Source organism: Salvelinus namaycush, chromosome 29, assembly GCF_016432855.1.
Source record: "Salvelinus namaycush isolate Seneca chromosome 29, SaNama_1.0, whole genome shotgun sequence".
NCBI classification, from domain to species: Eukaryota; Metazoa; Chordata; class Actinopteri; order Salmoniformes; family Salmonidae; genus Salvelinus; species Salvelinus namaycush.
In genome coordinates, this window is record NC_052335.1 from 27,106,498 (window position 1) to 27,124,553 (window position 18,056).

General features: G+C 41.0%; 1 protein-coding gene across 1 annotated transcript in view; it reads left to right on the forward strand.

The window, feature by feature from the left end:
* Nucleotides 1–1,253: 1,253 nt before the first annotated feature.
* LOC120024369 (5'-3' exoribonuclease 2-like) overlaps nt 1,254–18,056 on the forward strand; it is a 40,085-nt gene continuing 23,282 nt past the window's right edge. The window contains exons 1-19 of the mRNA XM_038968597.1: nt 1,254–1,452; nt 1,980–2,107; nt 2,284–2,395; nt 2,517–2,628; nt 2,778–2,836; nt 4,990–5,079; nt 5,310–5,382; nt 5,578–5,628; nt 6,769–6,926; nt 7,818–7,892; nt 8,288–8,421; nt 8,538–8,595; nt 8,885–8,992; nt 9,280–9,324; nt 10,021–10,164; nt 10,412–10,456; nt 11,067–11,155; nt 15,399–15,534; nt 17,926–18,033. Of these exons, the coding sequence (XP_038824525.1) occupies nt 1,378–1,452; nt 1,980–2,107; nt 2,284–2,395; nt 2,517–2,628; nt 2,778–2,836; nt 4,990–5,079; nt 5,310–5,382; nt 5,578–5,628; nt 6,769–6,926; nt 7,818–7,892; nt 8,288–8,421; nt 8,538–8,595; nt 8,885–8,992; nt 9,280–9,324; nt 10,021–10,164; nt 10,412–10,456; nt 11,067–11,155; nt 15,399–15,534; nt 17,926–18,033 (1,800 nt within the window). The 5' untranslated portion in view covers nt 1,254–1,377. The remainder of the gene's footprint in view (nt 1,453–1,979; nt 2,108–2,283; nt 2,396–2,516; nt 2,629–2,777; nt 2,837–4,989; nt 5,080–5,309; nt 5,383–5,577; nt 5,629–6,768; nt 6,927–7,817; nt 7,893–8,287; nt 8,422–8,537; nt 8,596–8,884; nt 8,993–9,279; nt 9,325–10,020; nt 10,165–10,411; nt 10,457–11,066; nt 11,156–15,398; nt 15,535–17,925; nt 18,034–18,056) is intronic.

Below are 18,056 nucleotides of genomic sequence, written 5' to 3' on the forward strand. Positions count from 1 at the left end.
TTGAGGTGAGTAATCCCAGTTCTGATGTCCAGAAGATCTTTTTGGTTGTAAGAGACGGTAGCAGCAACATTATGTACTAAACAAGTTACGAACAACGCAAACAAAACAAACAAAATAGCATGGTTGGTTAAGAGCCGATAAGACGGCAGCCCTACCCTCCGGCACCATCTACTTCAAAAGTACTTGAACACAATCATGTCGGACTTACCACTTCCCAGTTTCCTATTTCCAAATTTTACCAAGACAAATGATTATTCATGTTCTGAATCATTCAGTGGGGTCTCTCGCTAACATTTCATTAAGAGTATATGCAAAAAGTCCGATTTCGTAACCTAATACATCTGATAATAAGTACCGAGCAATGTTGATGGAGAGGTACAACTTTCTCACCCACAACTTTTGAGAATTTTACATTTTGTGGTGGTCGTCTTTGAAGTTGTTTCTGTGGGTTGCGAAAAGAAAAATTAGCATGACAAGAGCTGAATTCAATGTAAAAGGCTTTGTCTCAATCCATATCTATCTTACCTCTATATTGTTTTCTGTCCAGCGGATTCGACAAGAGGAGTTCAATGGGAAAGTGAGCCTGTCAGGCAGCCTTCATTCTCACACAGCATCCAGTTTAGCTGACCGGATGCTGCACAATGTTCATTATTTTTGACCAATTATTTTCTCTGGCCTCCATTGAAATAAAAATGATTTTAACACCCTAACTTTGGCCATCCTACAAGGGTAAAAACAACTTTTGAACGGATTATGATAGAGGCATGAGGTTTGGAATATTGGTTTTCTTCGAGGTTATTTAAACAATTAGCCTTATTTGACCCATTGGTCAAAATATGTTTTGGATTTGACAAATCCGTTTTTGACAATTACAACCAAACTATGGATAATCAAGCTAGCTAAAATCTTATTGGTTGAATAATTGTTCTGACTTTAAAAGTACTTGACCACACTCATGTTGGACTTACCACTTCCCAGTGTCCTATTTCCCACGAGCACCAGAAGTCAGCATGATAGATGAGTTTACCACTAGTAATTACCAGTTGGACGGTCGTCCAAGTGGATATTTCCCAGTGATACGTTGTAAATAAATACTACCTTCTCACTTTGTTATGATCGCAGAATTTGAACGTTTCGGAATTGAACACCTCATCGGCCTTCTCGTGGTTTGAATTCGCGATGGGGCGCTGTTTGACTCCTGTCCTGTACACAATTGCTCCCGGAAGATGAAAACAACATAACCCGGAAATCAACCGTTGCCATGAGCTTATTTGTTAACGCGTAGCTAGCAAAACGGCTTTTTTTTTTTAAACGAAATAATTTTAAATCTATATAATAATTTATAGCTGTGTGTAGCGTATTGTAAAACTACGGGAGATGGGAGTCCCCGCATTTTTTCGTTGGTTGAGTCGGAAATATTCTACAATTGTTGTCCATTGTACTGAGGAGAGGGTACGTGTTTGTAGGCAGCTAGCTAACGTTAGTGTGTTGCGTATTTAAGACCGTGTAATAATTGTGCCCTTTATTTCTTAGTACATCTAGCATGTACTAACCTTATTGCACTTTAGATATCAAAATAGTTCGTTTTCATAATTTTCTCTTTTCAACGACAGAGCTAGCAGAGCAGATTATATCATTTGTCGAGTGAATGAACAACAATGTATGGGATGCACGCAGTTAGATAGCTAACGTTAGCTATGCTACTTGCAGTGATTGACACAGAAACTCGTGTGCAGAGCCTTGCTGCCTGTGTTGCGCAAGTGTCGAGTTGGTATTCCATTGGTTTGCGAACAAGCAGAAGCGAGACAGCCCGCCAATGTTTTGACTTGGCGTGTTACAGAATCTAATGCATAACCAAGTAACGTTAAATCTCGCTAACCACCTTATTTATATTAGTTGCATCATTGCAACAGTACATAAACAGACGTGCATTTGATAATAGGAAGAATGTTTAATTATTTTTTATCTTTTACTCCTAGTCCAAGGAATGTAATGGGGTACGAATTCCTGTTGATACCAGCAAACCGAATCCAAACGAAGTGGAGTTTGACAATTTGTACTTGGACATGAATGGGATCATTCACCCCTGTACACATCCTGAAGACAAGTTAGTCTTACTAACATAATTAAATAGAATGTGAATTTGTCCCAAATTACACCCTATTCCCTTTATAGTGCATTACTTTTGACCAGGACCCATGGTATTGGTGGTACTCTTGTACATTACCTTGAATTGTGATGATAATGTAGTATAAACCCTCAAACTCTACTTCACTTTCACAGGGCTGCACCCAAAAATGAAGATGAAATGATGGTCGCCATCTTTGAATACATGGATCGGCTGTTCAATATTGTGCGACCCAGAAGGGTTCTCTACATGGCTATTGATGGAGTGGTAAATTCTGCTGCTTTCTTTTCATGAGAGAATAACATTTTCTATGAATCCCTATTTAGATTTTCTACAGTTCTGTACAAAACAATTTGTTATACATATGACCTTGTTTATCTCTGAACAGGCCCCTCGCGCCAAAATGAACCAGCAGCGCTCCAGGCGATTCCGTGCTTCCAAGGAAGGAGTGGAACTGGTTGAGGAGAAATCCCGCATCCGAGAGGAGGTCCTCGGGAGAGGTGCATATATTTTTATACGTTTTCTTATCCTTCCAATAGTCTTTAGATGGGAGTCTTTGTTAAACACTTTTTTAATTACAAATATATTCCATAACAGAATTGCATACTAAATATATATATTTTTTAAATTGCCCGTCTACTCAATTTAGGAGGGTATCTTCCACCGGTTGAAATCAAGGAGAGATTTGACAGCAACTGTATCACCCCAGTAAGTATGAGGCTTTTTTTTAAGGCTGTGTTTCTGTCACCAATATCTTTAAAGTAACTGTTCAGTGAAAGTCTTACTTTTAAAAATGTAATATTCTATTAACTCCTACTCAGATAATGTTGTTGAGTCATCATACACTCGTATTTGTGGCCAAAGCATAAATTAGAGAAACACTTAAAAAAAAAAATGCTTGCTTTCCTCATAGAGGATGATGTCACCCTCCTGAGGATGACCTGACCAATCAGTGGTCTTCTTGCATGAATATATGGTACATGTCCACACCATTCTGTTGGGGTATGCCCACATCATTCCAATACAGAAAAGTAGCTTTTAATGTAATTATTTCACATATATGTATGTGTGTGTATATATGTATGTATGTTTGGACACATTTACTCATTGAAGGGTTTTTATTTTTTACTGTTTTCTACATTGTAGAATAGTAGTGAAGACAAATTGTGAAATAACACATGGAATCATGTAGTAAACAAAAAAGTGTTAAACAAATCTAAATATATTTGATATTTTTCAAAGTAGCCACCCTTTGCTTTGATGACAGCTTTGCGTTCTCAACCAGCTTCATGAGGTAGTCACCTGGAAAGATTTTCCACCAGTCATTGAAGGAGTTCCCACACATGCTGAGCACTTGTTTGCTGCTTTTTCTTCACTCTGCGGTCCAACTCAACCCAAACCGTCTCAATTGGGTTGAGGTCGGGTGATTGTGGAGGCCAGGTCATCTGATGCAGCACTGCATTACTCTCCTTCTTGGTCAAATAGCCCTTACACAGCCTGTAGGTGAATTGGGTCATTGTCCTGTTGAAAAACAAATGATAGTCCCACTAAGTGCAAACCAGATGGGATGGCGTATTGCTAGAGAATGCTGTCATAGCCATGCTGGTTAAGAGTGCCTTAAATACTAAATAAATCACAGACAGTGTCACGAGCAAAGCACCATCACACCACCTCCTCCATGCTTCACGGTGGGAACCACATGCAAAGATCATCCGTTCACCTACTCTGCGTCTCACGAAGACACAGCGGTTGGAACCAAAAATCTCAAATTTCGGACTCATCAGACCATAGAATAGATTTCCACCGGTCTAATGTCCATTGCTCGTGTTTCTTGGTCCATGCAAGTCTCTTCTTCTTGGTGTCCTTTAGTTGTGGTTTCTTTGCAGCAATTTGACCATGAAGGCCTGATTCACACAGTCTCCTCTGAACAGTTGATGTTGATTGTGTCATTACATGAACTCTGTGAAGCATTTATTTGGGCTGCAATTTGAGGCTGGTAACTCTAATGAACTTATCCTCTGCAGCAGAGGTATCTGGGTCTTCCTTTCCTGTGGTGGGCCTCATGAGAGCCAGTTTCATCACAGCTCTTGATGGTTTCTGCGACTGCACTTGAAGAAACCTTCAAAGATTTAATTTTTTTGTATTGACTGACCATGTCTTAAAGTAATGATGGACTGTCGTTTCGCTTTGCTTATTTGAGCTGTTCTTGCCATAATATGGACTTGGTCTTTTACCAAATAGGGCTATCTTCTGTATACCCTACCATGTCACAACACAACTGATTGGCTCAAACGCATTAAGAAGGAAAGAAATTCCACAAATGAACGTTTAACAAGGCACACCTGTTAATTGAAATGTATTCCATTTGACTACCTCTTGAAGCTGGTTGAGAGAATGCCAAGTGTGCAAAGCCATCATCAAGGCAAAGGGTGGCTACTTTGAAGAATCTCAAATATAAAATATATTTAGATTTGTTTAACACTTATTTGGTTACTACAGGATTCTGTATGTGTTATTTCATAGTTTCGATGTCTTCACTATTATTCTACTATATGGTAAAAAGTAAGAAAACCCTTGAATGAGTAGGTGTGTCCAAACTTTTGACTGGTACTGTGTGTATGTATGTGTGTAAAATATATATCTAGCTAGCTAATTAATTACTATATATATATATATATATATATATATGAATTATTTGGCTATAGGTTGTATTTCATAGAAATCTGGAAACACTGGACAGTTACTTTAACAGTGCAGAAGAACTTGCCCCTGGTACTTTTGGACCAGCTCTTTTTGCGAACCTGCAAAGTTGTGAATACTGTCTGGAAATTCATTATTGTTCATTTGAAAATCATCTCTAGGGCACAGAGTTCATGGACAACCTTGCAAAGTGTCTCCGTTACTACGTTGCAGACAGACTCAGTAATGACCCTGGATGGCGTAACATTACAGTAGGTATTATTCCGAAAAGGTGATGGTATCTGTGGAAAAAGACCACGACAATTTCTAATGCATTGGTGCTCTTTAATTTTTACCACGTCAAAGCTTGCTTTTTTACGTGTTGGTCTGTTCTACTCAGTCAAGAAGTACATATTTTCTTGGAAATTATACAAAGGTCAGGTCTGACACTGTCATGTGCATTCAATATTGCTCAAATGACAACTTTCTTTGTTCATTCTAGGTAATCTTGTCTGATGCCAGTGTCCCTGGTGAGGGGGAGCATAAGATCATGGACTATATTAGACGGCAGAGAGGTAGGAGTCAAGATAGTTTTCAATATGAATTTGTTGACCATTTTGAAGGTCATTTGTGACATACTTGGCTGAAATCACAGGCATATTACAAAGTCACAAATGGCCTTCCATCTTAGTACAAGCTCTGCAATTGTGTGTAAGCTAACTATATGTAATGATGCGTTTATCTTTTATTTTTTTTATTTTTTTTTACAGCTCAACCCCACCATGACCCCAACACACACCACTGTCTTTGTGGAGCTGACGGTAAGCTTTGCACCACAATGGTCTCTCTGTAGTAATGAGTAACCAACACAACTCTTCCAAAAAGCTGTGCTTCGTGTATCCTTCATAGTATTGATGAATTATGAGAGAGCATGATCAATGCAGACATGATGCAAATTAGATCTCACATTTACTGTGGGAAAGACTTGTCAAACCAGCTAGAAGGCTTCTAAATGCACAATGATACCTATTCAGGATTTGATAAATAGTTGTTAATAATTGTAGGGCACACAATGTTACCTTATTGAGCCAGATGGGCAAAAGACCTGTGGGTGACCGTGATAACATATGTTTGTTTTTCCAAGACGACGGCAAAGGGTTTAGTTATGCACCGTAACTGCAGGCGATGCTTTGCTAAATGGTTATCGATATAGTGAATATAAAAAATGTTCTTACACTTGTTTAAAAGTTTGGCAACATTAGTTGCAACTCTCCAACCTTGGATTTTGTTAGAGGATAGGGCTTCTCTGTTTACTGCCGGCCTTATTGTCCTGCTATATTAATGGCCAGTTAGTTTTAAATGGGTGAAATTATGCAGGACATGATAGATAAAAGCTTCAGTCATTCAATGGTTCATGATGCCCTTGGTAGACAAAAGAGGGAAAATATTGCATGTAATTAGCTTGAAGAGGAGCCTGATGCATTCAGTCTGTCCCAAATGACATCCTATTCCCTATATATAGTGCACTACTTTTGACCAGGGCACATAAGGCTCTGGTCAAAAGTAGTGCACGATGTTGGGAATAGGGTGCCATTTTGGGTGAAGCTTCACTCCCCTCAAATGGATAAATCATGCTATTGTACGTGTATATTAATGACACATGTAGATAATAATGCATGCGTGGCTCATGGGGACTAGGTAATTTAATTAACATAAAGCCTTAGAAACCAGAGTTCATTGTTCCTGATGACAGTACATGTATAAAACGCAGTACTTCAGAGCTGTTTTCAGCCTTCCACTGTATTTCAAGATTTTCTGTTTCCACAAAAACCCTGATCAAGGCCTAGGGCTGCTAATCGTTGGTTTTACATTTGAACAACAAAGAAGCTTTTTCATCAACTACCACTGTCCTAACAGAGTTACTGAATTTCCTCTTCACTTCCAATTGTATATTTCCCTAGCTGACCTGATCATGCTGGGTCTTGCCACTCACGAGCCCAATTTCACCATCATCAGAGAAGAGTTCAAGCCCAACCAGCCTAGGCCCTGTGCTATGTGTGGACAGAAAGGCCATGAGATCAAGGACTGCCAGGGAGTGGCCAGGGAGAAACAGGGAGAGGTAAATTTACTTTATAGCCATCAAGGTTGGGGTCAATTCCTCATTCAATTCTCTCTCCCTGTAAATTTTATTAAATTCAAATTCCAGGTCAGTCTTTGAATTCTGAGAATCCAATTCCTCTGAATTCCAATGTTGGTGAAATTCCAATAATTACATTCCCAATTCAATATTATCCCTAACAATTCCATAAATTGGAATGAATTTCCTTGGGTCTGAGCATGTTACTCTAGAGACAGCCTAGCTATACTGGAAATATAGGAATGCAGGTTGAAATTATTCTAATCAAATCCTACAGTGAATGTTTTATACTATGTGCATTCATACCATTAACTGGGAAATTTATAAATATTGAATTTCAATTCCAAGATTAAGTGTTTTTATATATATATATTTTTTTTTAATCCATTTAAATTCTAACTTCATTCTATAAATTCTAATTTAATTCCACTTAAGTTCTCCACTTCATGGGGGAAATCAAGAATTTAATTGGATTTTCAAATTAAATTTGGAATTGACCCCATACTCAATGGAGAATTTACCACATACCCATATACTTCATCATCGCGCTAATGCTACTTAGCATTGGCTTGCTAAACTACCTTTAACTTCCTTCATACTGGACACGGACACACAAATTGAATTATCACAAGTTCATCTGACTCTGAGGAAGTAGATAAAATCCTAAAGTATCCTTCTAAGGGCCATTTTCACAGGCAGACTAAGCCTAGTCTTAAACTAAAAAGCATTTTCAATGGAGATTCTCTATTGAGTTTGGTTTTTCGTTCAGGCCTACGCTTAATCTGTGCTCAGTAAACAGCCCCCAAAAAGTGTACATTACATTTGCTCTCCGTTTTATGAGCAATGATGACTAATAATGTGTTCTTATTGCAGCATGATGAGTTTGCAGACACTATGCCGGCTTCTGAACAGGAGTTCATATTCATCAGGCTGTGCGTTTTGCGTGAGGTACGTTCTGTCTGACGTCTTAGAATTTCCAAAAAGCCTATTAATTATATTTATGGTCATGGAACTATACTGAACAAAAATATGAATGCAACAATTTAAAAGATTTTGCTGAGTTACAGTTCATATAAGGAAATCAGTCAATTGAAAAAAATTCATTAGGCCCTAATTTATGGATTTCACATGACTGGGCAGGGGTGCAGCAATAGGCCCACCCACTTGGCAGCCAGGCCCAGCCAATCAGCATGAGTTTTTCTCCACAAAAGGGCTTTATTACTGACAGGCGGCTTATGGTAGAGAAATGAACATTACATTTCAGATCGAAATGAAATGAGACATTTCTCCTTTTTTGAGTTATTTTTAATCCGTTTATCAAGACATGCTTCCTTTTCCTATAGTACCTGGAGCGAGAGCTGACAATGGCCAGTCTGCCCTTTCCCTTTGACTTTGAGAGGACTGTCGACGACTGGGTCTTCATGTGCTTCTTTGTTGGCAATGATTTCCTGCCTCACTTACCGTCCTTAGAGATTAGGTAAACCTGACGGAACTGAGATGACGCTTATCGTCTTGAAAACACCTTGACAAAAATACATTCTTGCTGTTTCCATACTTTTCAGTTGTTGATGGTATGTTCCATGTGTCCTTCAGAGAGGGTGCGATAGATCGACTGGTGGGCATCTACAAAGACGTCGTGCACAAGACTGGAGTAAGTGTTCTCTGTGTTGGCTTGGTTATGACTGTCTCACATGGTTTCTTAGCAGACGTTACTTAGAATCCCCCACCCCAGAAGTTTTTGGGTCAGTTTGCCAAACACAGATTAAGCCTAGTCCTGGATGAAAATACATGTTCTGTGTCATTTCTCTATTGGAATAGTTGTTTAGTCCAGGACTATGGCTTAATCTGTGTCTGGGAAACCGGCCCTTAAAGCTGTCCTGACTTTCTTCCTTGCCCAGGTGTCTGTTCATAGCCTTAACGTGGTCTTTCTCTGCTCACAGGGCTACATCACAGAGAATGGTTTTGTCAAATTGGAGAGTGTTGAGTTGATCATGCAGGCCATCGGCGTGGCTGAGGACAACATCTTCAAGAAGCGCAAAGAGGATGATGTAAGATGGAAGCTGGAAGCAGTAGCTTTCAGCAGGGAATTTTTCCTCTTCAATAGATCATTTTTTTCCTTTGTTAAACTGAGGGGTGGGAGATTTTCCAAAGGATTTACATGAATCATGGCTTGGGTGTTTCATAAATTCTCTTTTCGAGCGGGTATTTGTCAGACACTCAGCTGTCATTTACGCTATTTTAGCCGATGCCAATTTTAGTCGCGGTTAATCACTGTTCTGTAATTTACTGTAACTTTTCCAGTTTACTGTTTGTGTAAATGGGGTTTGTCTTGTAGGAGGGATTCAAGCGAAGGAATAAGGACAAAAAGAAGAGAATGAAGGTAAGTGAAGTGGATTGGGCTATTTTATTGTAGCTTGACTTTGTACTGTGGGTGAATGCATTCTCATTTCCTTGACAATATGTTTTGGATGAACTTAACTCCTTACCTTCATGTTTTCTTAGAATTATGAGTATGCATGCAAGGCCATTTATTTCAATGGGCAATTAAACTATTTTTCATTAGTTCTGATTTATACTGTCAATGTGGTAGCGCTGTGTATTGTTCGAAATCTTCCCTTAATAGATGTTTTAAATCAGGGGTGCACAACTGTGGCCCTTGAGGTCTGCTGTATTGTATGCCAGTTTTCTTACTTGCTTTTTTGGACAATGGCAGATTTTTAGATCTAGGAAACCAAACGTGTGTGCAAGATTTGTGAAACCTGTGACTTTATGGGCCAATTTCACAGACTCATATTAAGCCTGGGGGCAGCAGGTAGCCTGGGGGGTAAGAGTGTTAGGCCAGTAACCAGTAAACGTTTGCTAGATTGAATTACCTGAGCCGACACGGTAATAATCTTGTCATTCTGCCTTTGGGCAAGGCAGTTAATACCAGACAACAACTGCGCCAATGACGTGGATATCGATTAAGGCATCCCCCCCACCTCTCTGAATCAGGGTTAAATGCGGATGACGCATTTGTACAACTGACTAGGTATCCCAAATTGTTAAACTAAATGATAAGTTGTGTGCTTCCTAGGCTCAGCAGCAGGGCCCAGCCTACATGACCGCTGGTCAGTTCGCCCCCCAGGCCCTTGGCGGCAGAGGCAGACCTGGGGTTGTCCAGAACGCCCGACACCAAGCCTTCGACATGAGGATGCAGGGCAGGGACCAGCACAACAAGGTATGATGGGGGGCTTATCAGGGGGATATTGCTTCTGGTCAACGGTGCAAGGAAAAAACACCTATTATCCACAATTAAAATCCAACGTTGTCATATGCACAGGATACAGCGTAGTGTACCCAGTACAATGAGATGCTTACTCGCGAGGTCTCCGCACAGTGAACATCTATACGAATGTTGAGGTGTTAGGGCGATATAGGACACTTATACAATTTTATAGGTATTTAAATATGTATTTTTATTTCAGGATGCTGCGCAATCCCTAAAAGCCATGATGAAGAATGGTGGCCAGGTATGCCTCCACTGAGAACCTTCTGTTTTATAGTGATTTGTAAACTGGTCTTGAATTTTACATGTCTTGTATTGATCAAATGTGGCGGAGGACTTTTGTCCATGTTCAAGCGTTATGTACCTCAAGTGTGAGTGCAGTACACATTTCCATGTTCTTTTGATGCTGGTCTGGGCTAGTTTCTATTTTTTATTAATGTATATTCTGAAGCTCTTAATGCCTCTTCAATCTGCCTTTGTTACTTAAATGTATGAGAAAAATAGCCTGAGATATTTGCACATGAATGAAGTGTGGCAAAGGTGAAGGTCTGCACACACTAGCTGAATGTTTTATTTTCTTATAATTGAGCAAGTATGCTATTTATCGCAAGTTTGACAAAACCATCGTTAGAGCTGGAAATGCATGAAACTGTTTTTATTCAGTACATTAACTTAAGTGCCAAAGTAATTTATGCACAAAAGTCTAATGGAAACACCTCTGGAGGGACATGTGCATATTTGTTCTATGTGGATTTTAGAATATTTGCATGAAAATCTGTCGCCAATTGGTGGAAACCGATCTGCTGCCAGATGGTTTATGTATAATTATTTGTAAGGATGTGTGTTTTTTCCAGGCAGGAAGCAGTGATGGGCAGGATGGCCATGGTGTGAAGCGGAAAGCCGAGGACAGTGACAGCGAGCCAGAGCCTGAGGATAACGTCAGGTAAATGGCTACGCTACAGTCAGTCAACTAGGGAGTAAACCAACCAGGACAGTCTCATCCAAGTAGCCAGTCAGTCAAACCAACCAGGCAGGCCTCTCAGCAAGGGTGTGATGGTCTGATTTATGCCTCTCCAGTGCAGCATGGTTCCCTTAGGAGCTCCTCTGTGGTTTCCTACCACCTCCAAACCCCCTATCACCCCCTCCCTCCTGCAAGTTATTAATATGGAAAGGAGGCATATTCTCATAAATTCCTCTGTGATGTACTCGCGAAGGCTGTTGAATCCATTGGGCTAAATTGGTATTCATGGAGGCTTTGCTGTTACAAGGCTGCTCTCCCTGTGGGCCAGTGTGAAGGATTGGCTAGACAGATGCTGCTCATCTTTCATTATGTGTGCAGTGCATCGCCAATCCACTAATGTCGAAACCTTTCAGCTGCTTCCTAAAGCAGCAAACTAGTTACTCTTCCATGTCTTCAAGGGACTATTGTAATTCCCAAATCCTGTATGGAAGATGAGGAAATGGTCTCCTACTGGCTATAATGCACTATATGACCGAAAGTATGCCTAGCCCAAACCATGAACAACAGCCCCAGACCATTATTCCTCCTCCACCAAACTTTACAGTTGGCACTATGCATTGGGGCAAGTAGCGTTCTCCTGGCATCCACCAAACCCAGATGTGTTCGTCGGACTGCCAGATGGTGAAGCGTGAGTCATGTCAGAGAACGCATTTCCACTGCTCCAGAGTCAAATGTCGGTGAGCTTTACACCACTCCAGCCAACACTTGGCATTGTGTATGGAGATCTTATGCTTGTGTGCGGCTGCTCGGCCATGGAAACCCATTTCATGAAGTTCCAGACGAACAGTTATTGTGCTGACGTTTCTTTCCGAGGCAGTTTGGAAATCTAGTGAGTGTTGCAACCGAGGGCAGACTATGTTTACGCGGTCCCATTCTGTGAGCTTGTGTGTGACCTACCACTTCATGGCTACACTGTTGTTGCTCCTAGACGTTTCCACTTTACAATAAAAGCACTTCCAATTGACTGGGGCAGCTTTAGCAGGGCAGAAATTTGAAGAACTGACTTGTTGGAAAAGTGGCATCCTGTGACGGTGCCATGTTGAAAGTCAGACTAATTTAGAATGGACCATTTTACAGCCAATGTTTGTCTGGAGATTTTATTAAGTATTCAGAACCCTAGACTTTTTCCATGTTTTGTTATATTACAGCCTTATATATATTACAAAAAGTCATCAATCTACACACATACCCTACAATACCCTATAATTACAAATCTGAAAACAGGTTTTTAGATTTTTTTGCGAATGTATTACAGATAAAAAAATAAAAAGTGTATTTACATAGGTATTCAGACCCTCTGCTATGAGACTCAAAATTGAGCTCGGGTGCATCCTGTTACCATTGATCATCTAGGAGATGTTTCTACAATTGAATTGGAGTCCACCTTTGGTAAATTCAATTGATTGGACATGATTTGGAAAGACACACCTGTCTATAAATGTCTCACAGTTGACAGTGCATGTCACAGCAAAAACCAAGCCATGAGGTCGAAGGAATTGTCCGTAGAGCTTCGAGACAGGATTGTGTCGAGGCACATATCTGGGGAAGGGCACCAAAACATTTCTGCAGCATTGAAGGTCTCCAGGAACACAGTGGCCTCCCATCATTCTTAAATGGAAGAAGTTTGGAACCACCAAGACTTCCTAGAGCTGGCTGCTCTGCCAAACTGAGCAATCGGGGAGAAGGGCCTTGGTCAGGGAGGTGACCAAGAACCTGATGGTCACTCTGACAGAGCTCCAGAGTACCTCTGTGGAGATGTGAGAACCTTCCAGAAGGACAACCATTTCTGCAGCACCACACCAATCAAGTCTTTACGGTACAGTGGACAGACAGATGACACTCCTCAGTAAAAGGCACATGACAGCCCGCTTGGAGTTTGCCAGAAGGCACCTAAAGGACTCTCGGACCATGAGAAACAAGATTCACTGGTCAGATGAAAATCGAGATTGAAATCGTTGGCCTGAATGCCAGGCGTCACGTCTGGAGTAAACCTGGCACCATCCCTACGGTGAAGCATGGTGGTGGCAGCATGCTGTGGAGATGTTTTTCAGAGGCGGGGACTGGGAGACTAGTCTGGATTGAGGGAAAGATGAACGGAGCAAAGTACAGAGATCCTTGATGAAAACCTACTCCAGAGCGCTCAGGACCTCAGACTGGGGTGAAGGTTCACCTTCCAACAAGACAACGACCCTAAGCATACAGCCAAGACAACGCAGGAGTAGTCTCTGAATGTTCTTGAGTGGCCCAGCCAGAGCCCGGACTTGAACCCGATCGAATATCTCTGGGGAGACCTGAAAATAGCTGTGCAGTGACACGCCCCATCCAACTTGACAGCTTGAGAGGATCTGCAGAGAAGAATGGGAGGAACTCTTCAAATACAGGTGTGCAAAGCTTGTATTGTTTATACCCAAGAAGACTCGAGGCTGTAATCGCTGCCAAAGGTGTTTCTAAATACTTACAGTTGAAGTCAGAAGTTTACATACACCTTAGCCAAATACATTTAAACTCAGTTTTTCACAATTCCTGACATTGAATCCTGAGCTGGTGTAACTGAGTCAGGTTTGTAAGCATCCATGCTCGCACAAGCTTTTTCAGTTCTGCCCACAAATTTTCTATGGGATTGAGGTCAGGGCTTTGTGATGGCCACTCCAATACCTTGACTTTGTTGTCCTTAAGCCATTTTGCCACAACTTTGGAAGTATGCTTGGGGTCATTGTCCATTTGGAAGACCAAGCTTTAACTTCCTGACTGATGTCTTGATGTTGCTTCAATATATCCACATAATTTTCCTGCCTCATGATGCCATCTATTTTGTGAAGTGCACCAGTCCCTCCTGCAGCAAAGCACCCCACAACATGATGCTGCCACCCCCATGCTTCACGTTTGGGATGGTGTTCTTCGGCTTGCAAGCCTCCCCCTTTTTCCTCCAAACATAATGATGGTCATTATGGCCAAACAGTTCTATTTTTGTTTCATCAGACCAGAGGACAGACATTTCTCCAAAAAGTACGATCTTTGTCCCCATGTGCAGTTGCAACCGTAGTCTGGCTTTTTTTATGGCGGTTTTGGAGCAGTGGCTTCTTCCTTGCTGAGCGGCCTTTCAGGTTATGTCGATATAGGACTTGTTTTACTGTGGATATAGATACTTTTGTACCTGTTTCCTCCAGCATCTTCACAAGGTCCTTTGCTGTTGTTCTGATTTGCACTTTTTGCACCAAAGTACGTTCATCTCTAGGAGACAGAACGCGTCTCCTTCCTGAGCGGTATGACGGCTGCATGGTCCCATGGTGTTTGTTCTTGCATACTATTGTTTGTACAGATGAACGTGGTACCTTCAGGCGTTTGGAAATTGCTCCCAAGGATGAACCACACTTGTGGAGGTCTACAATTGTTTTCCCCCTGAGGTCTTGGCTGATTTCTTTTGATTTTCGCATGATGTCAAGCAAAGAGGCACTGAGTTTGAAGGTAGGCCTTGAAATACATCCACAGGTACACCTCCAATTGACTCAAATGATGTCAATTAGCCTACCAGAAGCTTCTAAAGCCATGACATCATTTTCTGGAATTTTCCAAGCTGTTTAAAGGCACAGTCAATTTAGTGTATGTAAACTTCTGTCCCACTGGAATTGTGATACAGTATATTATAAGTGAAATAATCTGTAAACAATTGTTGGAAAAATTACTTGTCATGCACAAAGTAGGTGTCCTAACCGACTTGCTAAAACTATAGTTTGTTAACAAGAAATTTGTGGAGTGGTTGAAAAACAAGTTTTAATGACTCCAACCTAAGTGTATGTGAATTTCAGACTTCAAATGTATGTGAATGTAATATTTCAGTTTCTTTTTTTTATACATTTGCAAAAACTTCTAAACCTGTTTTTGCTTTTTCATTGTGGGTTGTTGTGTGTAGATGGAGGGGAAACAATTTATCAATTTTTGAATAAAGCTGTCATGTAACAAAGTGGAGAAAGTCAAGATCTGAATACTTTCAGAATGCACTGCATATAGTATATGTTACACAGAATTGTGATAGACATGCAAGACTGAGTATGGCCTTCTAATCAATAGAACTCTGAGGAGGCCCAAGTCTTTTGTCCTTGCTGGCTGTTTAGATAGCTTTGTCATCCCACTCTTACAATAGAACATGACTGTCCATGTGTGTTAGGTTGTGGGAGGATGGCTGGAAGCAAAGATACTACAAAACCAAGTTTGACGTTGACGCGACTGACGATGACTTCCGCAAAAAGGTGGTGAAGTCCTACGTGGAGGGTCTCTGCTGGGTACTCCGATACTACTACCAGGTATGCCACTCTGATTCAAATCCACTTTTATTTTTCAAATGCACAGGATACAATGTAGTGTACACAATCTAATGAAATGCTTACTTGCAAGGTCTTACTTGAAAAAGTTAACATGCACAGTGGAGAATTAACATAATGGCCTCGACAAAATTGCCTTTAAAGGCCCAGTGCAATAAAAAATAAATATTCCCACACTGAGGTTGGAATAATATTGTGAAAATTATGATAATACTCTTTTAGTGTAAGAGCTGTTTGAAAAGTTTTATCCTTTTTTGGTGGGATGGAGTTTGAGCCTTCCATGGTGACATCACCATGCAGTAAATGTATTAATAGACCAATAAGATCGAGTTTTGAAAGCATTCCATCCAGCCAACAGTCAACCATTGGTGTGACTTTGAAATGGTAAATCACTAGCCAAGGATAAGTGTTTCAAGCCTGGATTCTTTGGTTGAAAAAAATAAAAAAAATAAAAAAAATCTGCCCCTGCACAAATATAATTTGAATATACACTGAACAAAAATGTAAAATGTGGGTCCCATGTTTCATGAGTTAAAATAAATGATCCACCAAAAGCACTACATCCCTGTTAGTGAGCATTTCTCCTTTGCCAAGATAATCCATCCACCTGACAGGTGTGGCATATCGAGAAGCTGATTAAACAGCACTACACGTGTACACCTTGTGCTGGGGATGAAAGGCCACTCTTAAATGTGCAGTTTTGTCACACAATGCCAGAAATGTCTCAAGTTTTGAGAGAGCGTGCAATTGGCATGCTGACTGCCAGAATGTCCACCAGAGCTTTTGCCAGAGAATTTTATGTACATTTCTTTACCATAAGCCACCTTCGTTTTAGAGAATTTGGCAGTACGTCCAACTGGTCTCACAACTGCAGACCACGTGTAACCACCCCAGCCCAGGACCTCCACATCCTGCTTCTTCACCTGCGGGATCGTCTGATACCAGCCACCCAGACAGATGATGAAACTGGGTTTGCACACCCGAAGAATTTCTGTGCAAACTGAAAGTCTCAGAGAAGCTTTTGAGTGCTCGTCCTGCTCACCAGGGTCTTAACTTGACTGACTTAAGTGGGCAATTGCTCACCTTTGATGGCCACTGGCACGCTGGAGAAGTGTGCTCTTCACGGATGAATCCCGGTTTCAATTATACCGGGCAGATGGCTGACAGCGTGTATGAAGTTGTGTGGCAAGAGGTTTTCTGACATCGACGTTGTGAATAGAGTGCCCCGTGGTGGTGGTGGGGTTATGGTATGGGCAGACAAAAGTTACGAACACAATTGCATTTTATCGATAGCAATTGGAATGCAGAGAGAGCGTGACGAGATCCAGACACCCATTGTCGTGCCATTCATCCGCCACCATCACCTGATGTTTCAGCATGATAATGCACAACCCCATATTGCAAGGATCTGTAAGCAATTCCTGGAAGCTGAAAATGTCCCAGTTCTTCCATGGCCTGCATACTCACCAGACATGTCACCCATTGAGCATGTTTGGGATGCTCTGTATCGACGTGTACGGCACTGTGTTCCAGTTCCCGCCAATATCTAGCAACTTTGCACAGCCATTGAAGAGGAGTGGGACAACAAGACACACTTAACAGCCTGATCAACTCTGGTATTGGAAAGTGTTTTGGGACATGTACGTTTGCCAGTTGGCGGACTTCCCAAACCCAATTCCAAGCCATTTGCACCATTCCTTCCAATGATTCAACTTTATGGTTTAACGACCTCTACTTCGCCTACCAGTTTTCCAAGTATGCAATCTGACATTTAATTATTTTAAGTCACAGGCAAGTGTCACCTAGATTAGAGGGTCATATAGGCTCCCCATTTTTCTCTCAAAATGAATTGAAATTGAGAAAACGTTTGCTGTTCACACATGTATTTGTTTGATTTACAACTGCACAGGACCAAGAAGAAAACATCTAAACTGATATTGAGATTTTTTTTAAACTTCAAATTCATCAATGGCCTGAACTCAATTATTCCAAATTTGAATGCATGTGGTTTGAGTCAAGTGTTTCTTTGCCCTCAATGCACTACATTGTAAATTGCAAGGGTGCAATATATTTGACCGCATCTGTAGGCCTAGGCCAGGGGATATTTATTCATCCCTGGGCATTCTTATTTAGTAGGCTATCTATTCAAATGTTTCCTGTTGAATTGTCAGTTATTTACGCAAATAAATCAAAGTAATGATTTACTATTTTCCTAATGTTGAATTCAGTCATTTATGTAAATACATGAAAAGTAAAGTAAAATCTGGAATAAGTGAACCCCTAGCTAGCTAGTAATTGAATCACTGTCAGTGGAAATTCCGTTATTGGAGGATCATTTCTCCTGGTCGTCTCATTAACTGTGTTGATTGACAGGGGTGCGCGTCCTGGAAGTGGTACTTCCCGTTCCACTACGCCCCATTTGCCTCGGACTTCAAAGACATCAAAGGCATGTTCACCGACTTTGAGCTTGGGACCAAGCCGGTAAGAATGGAGGACGTCAGGCT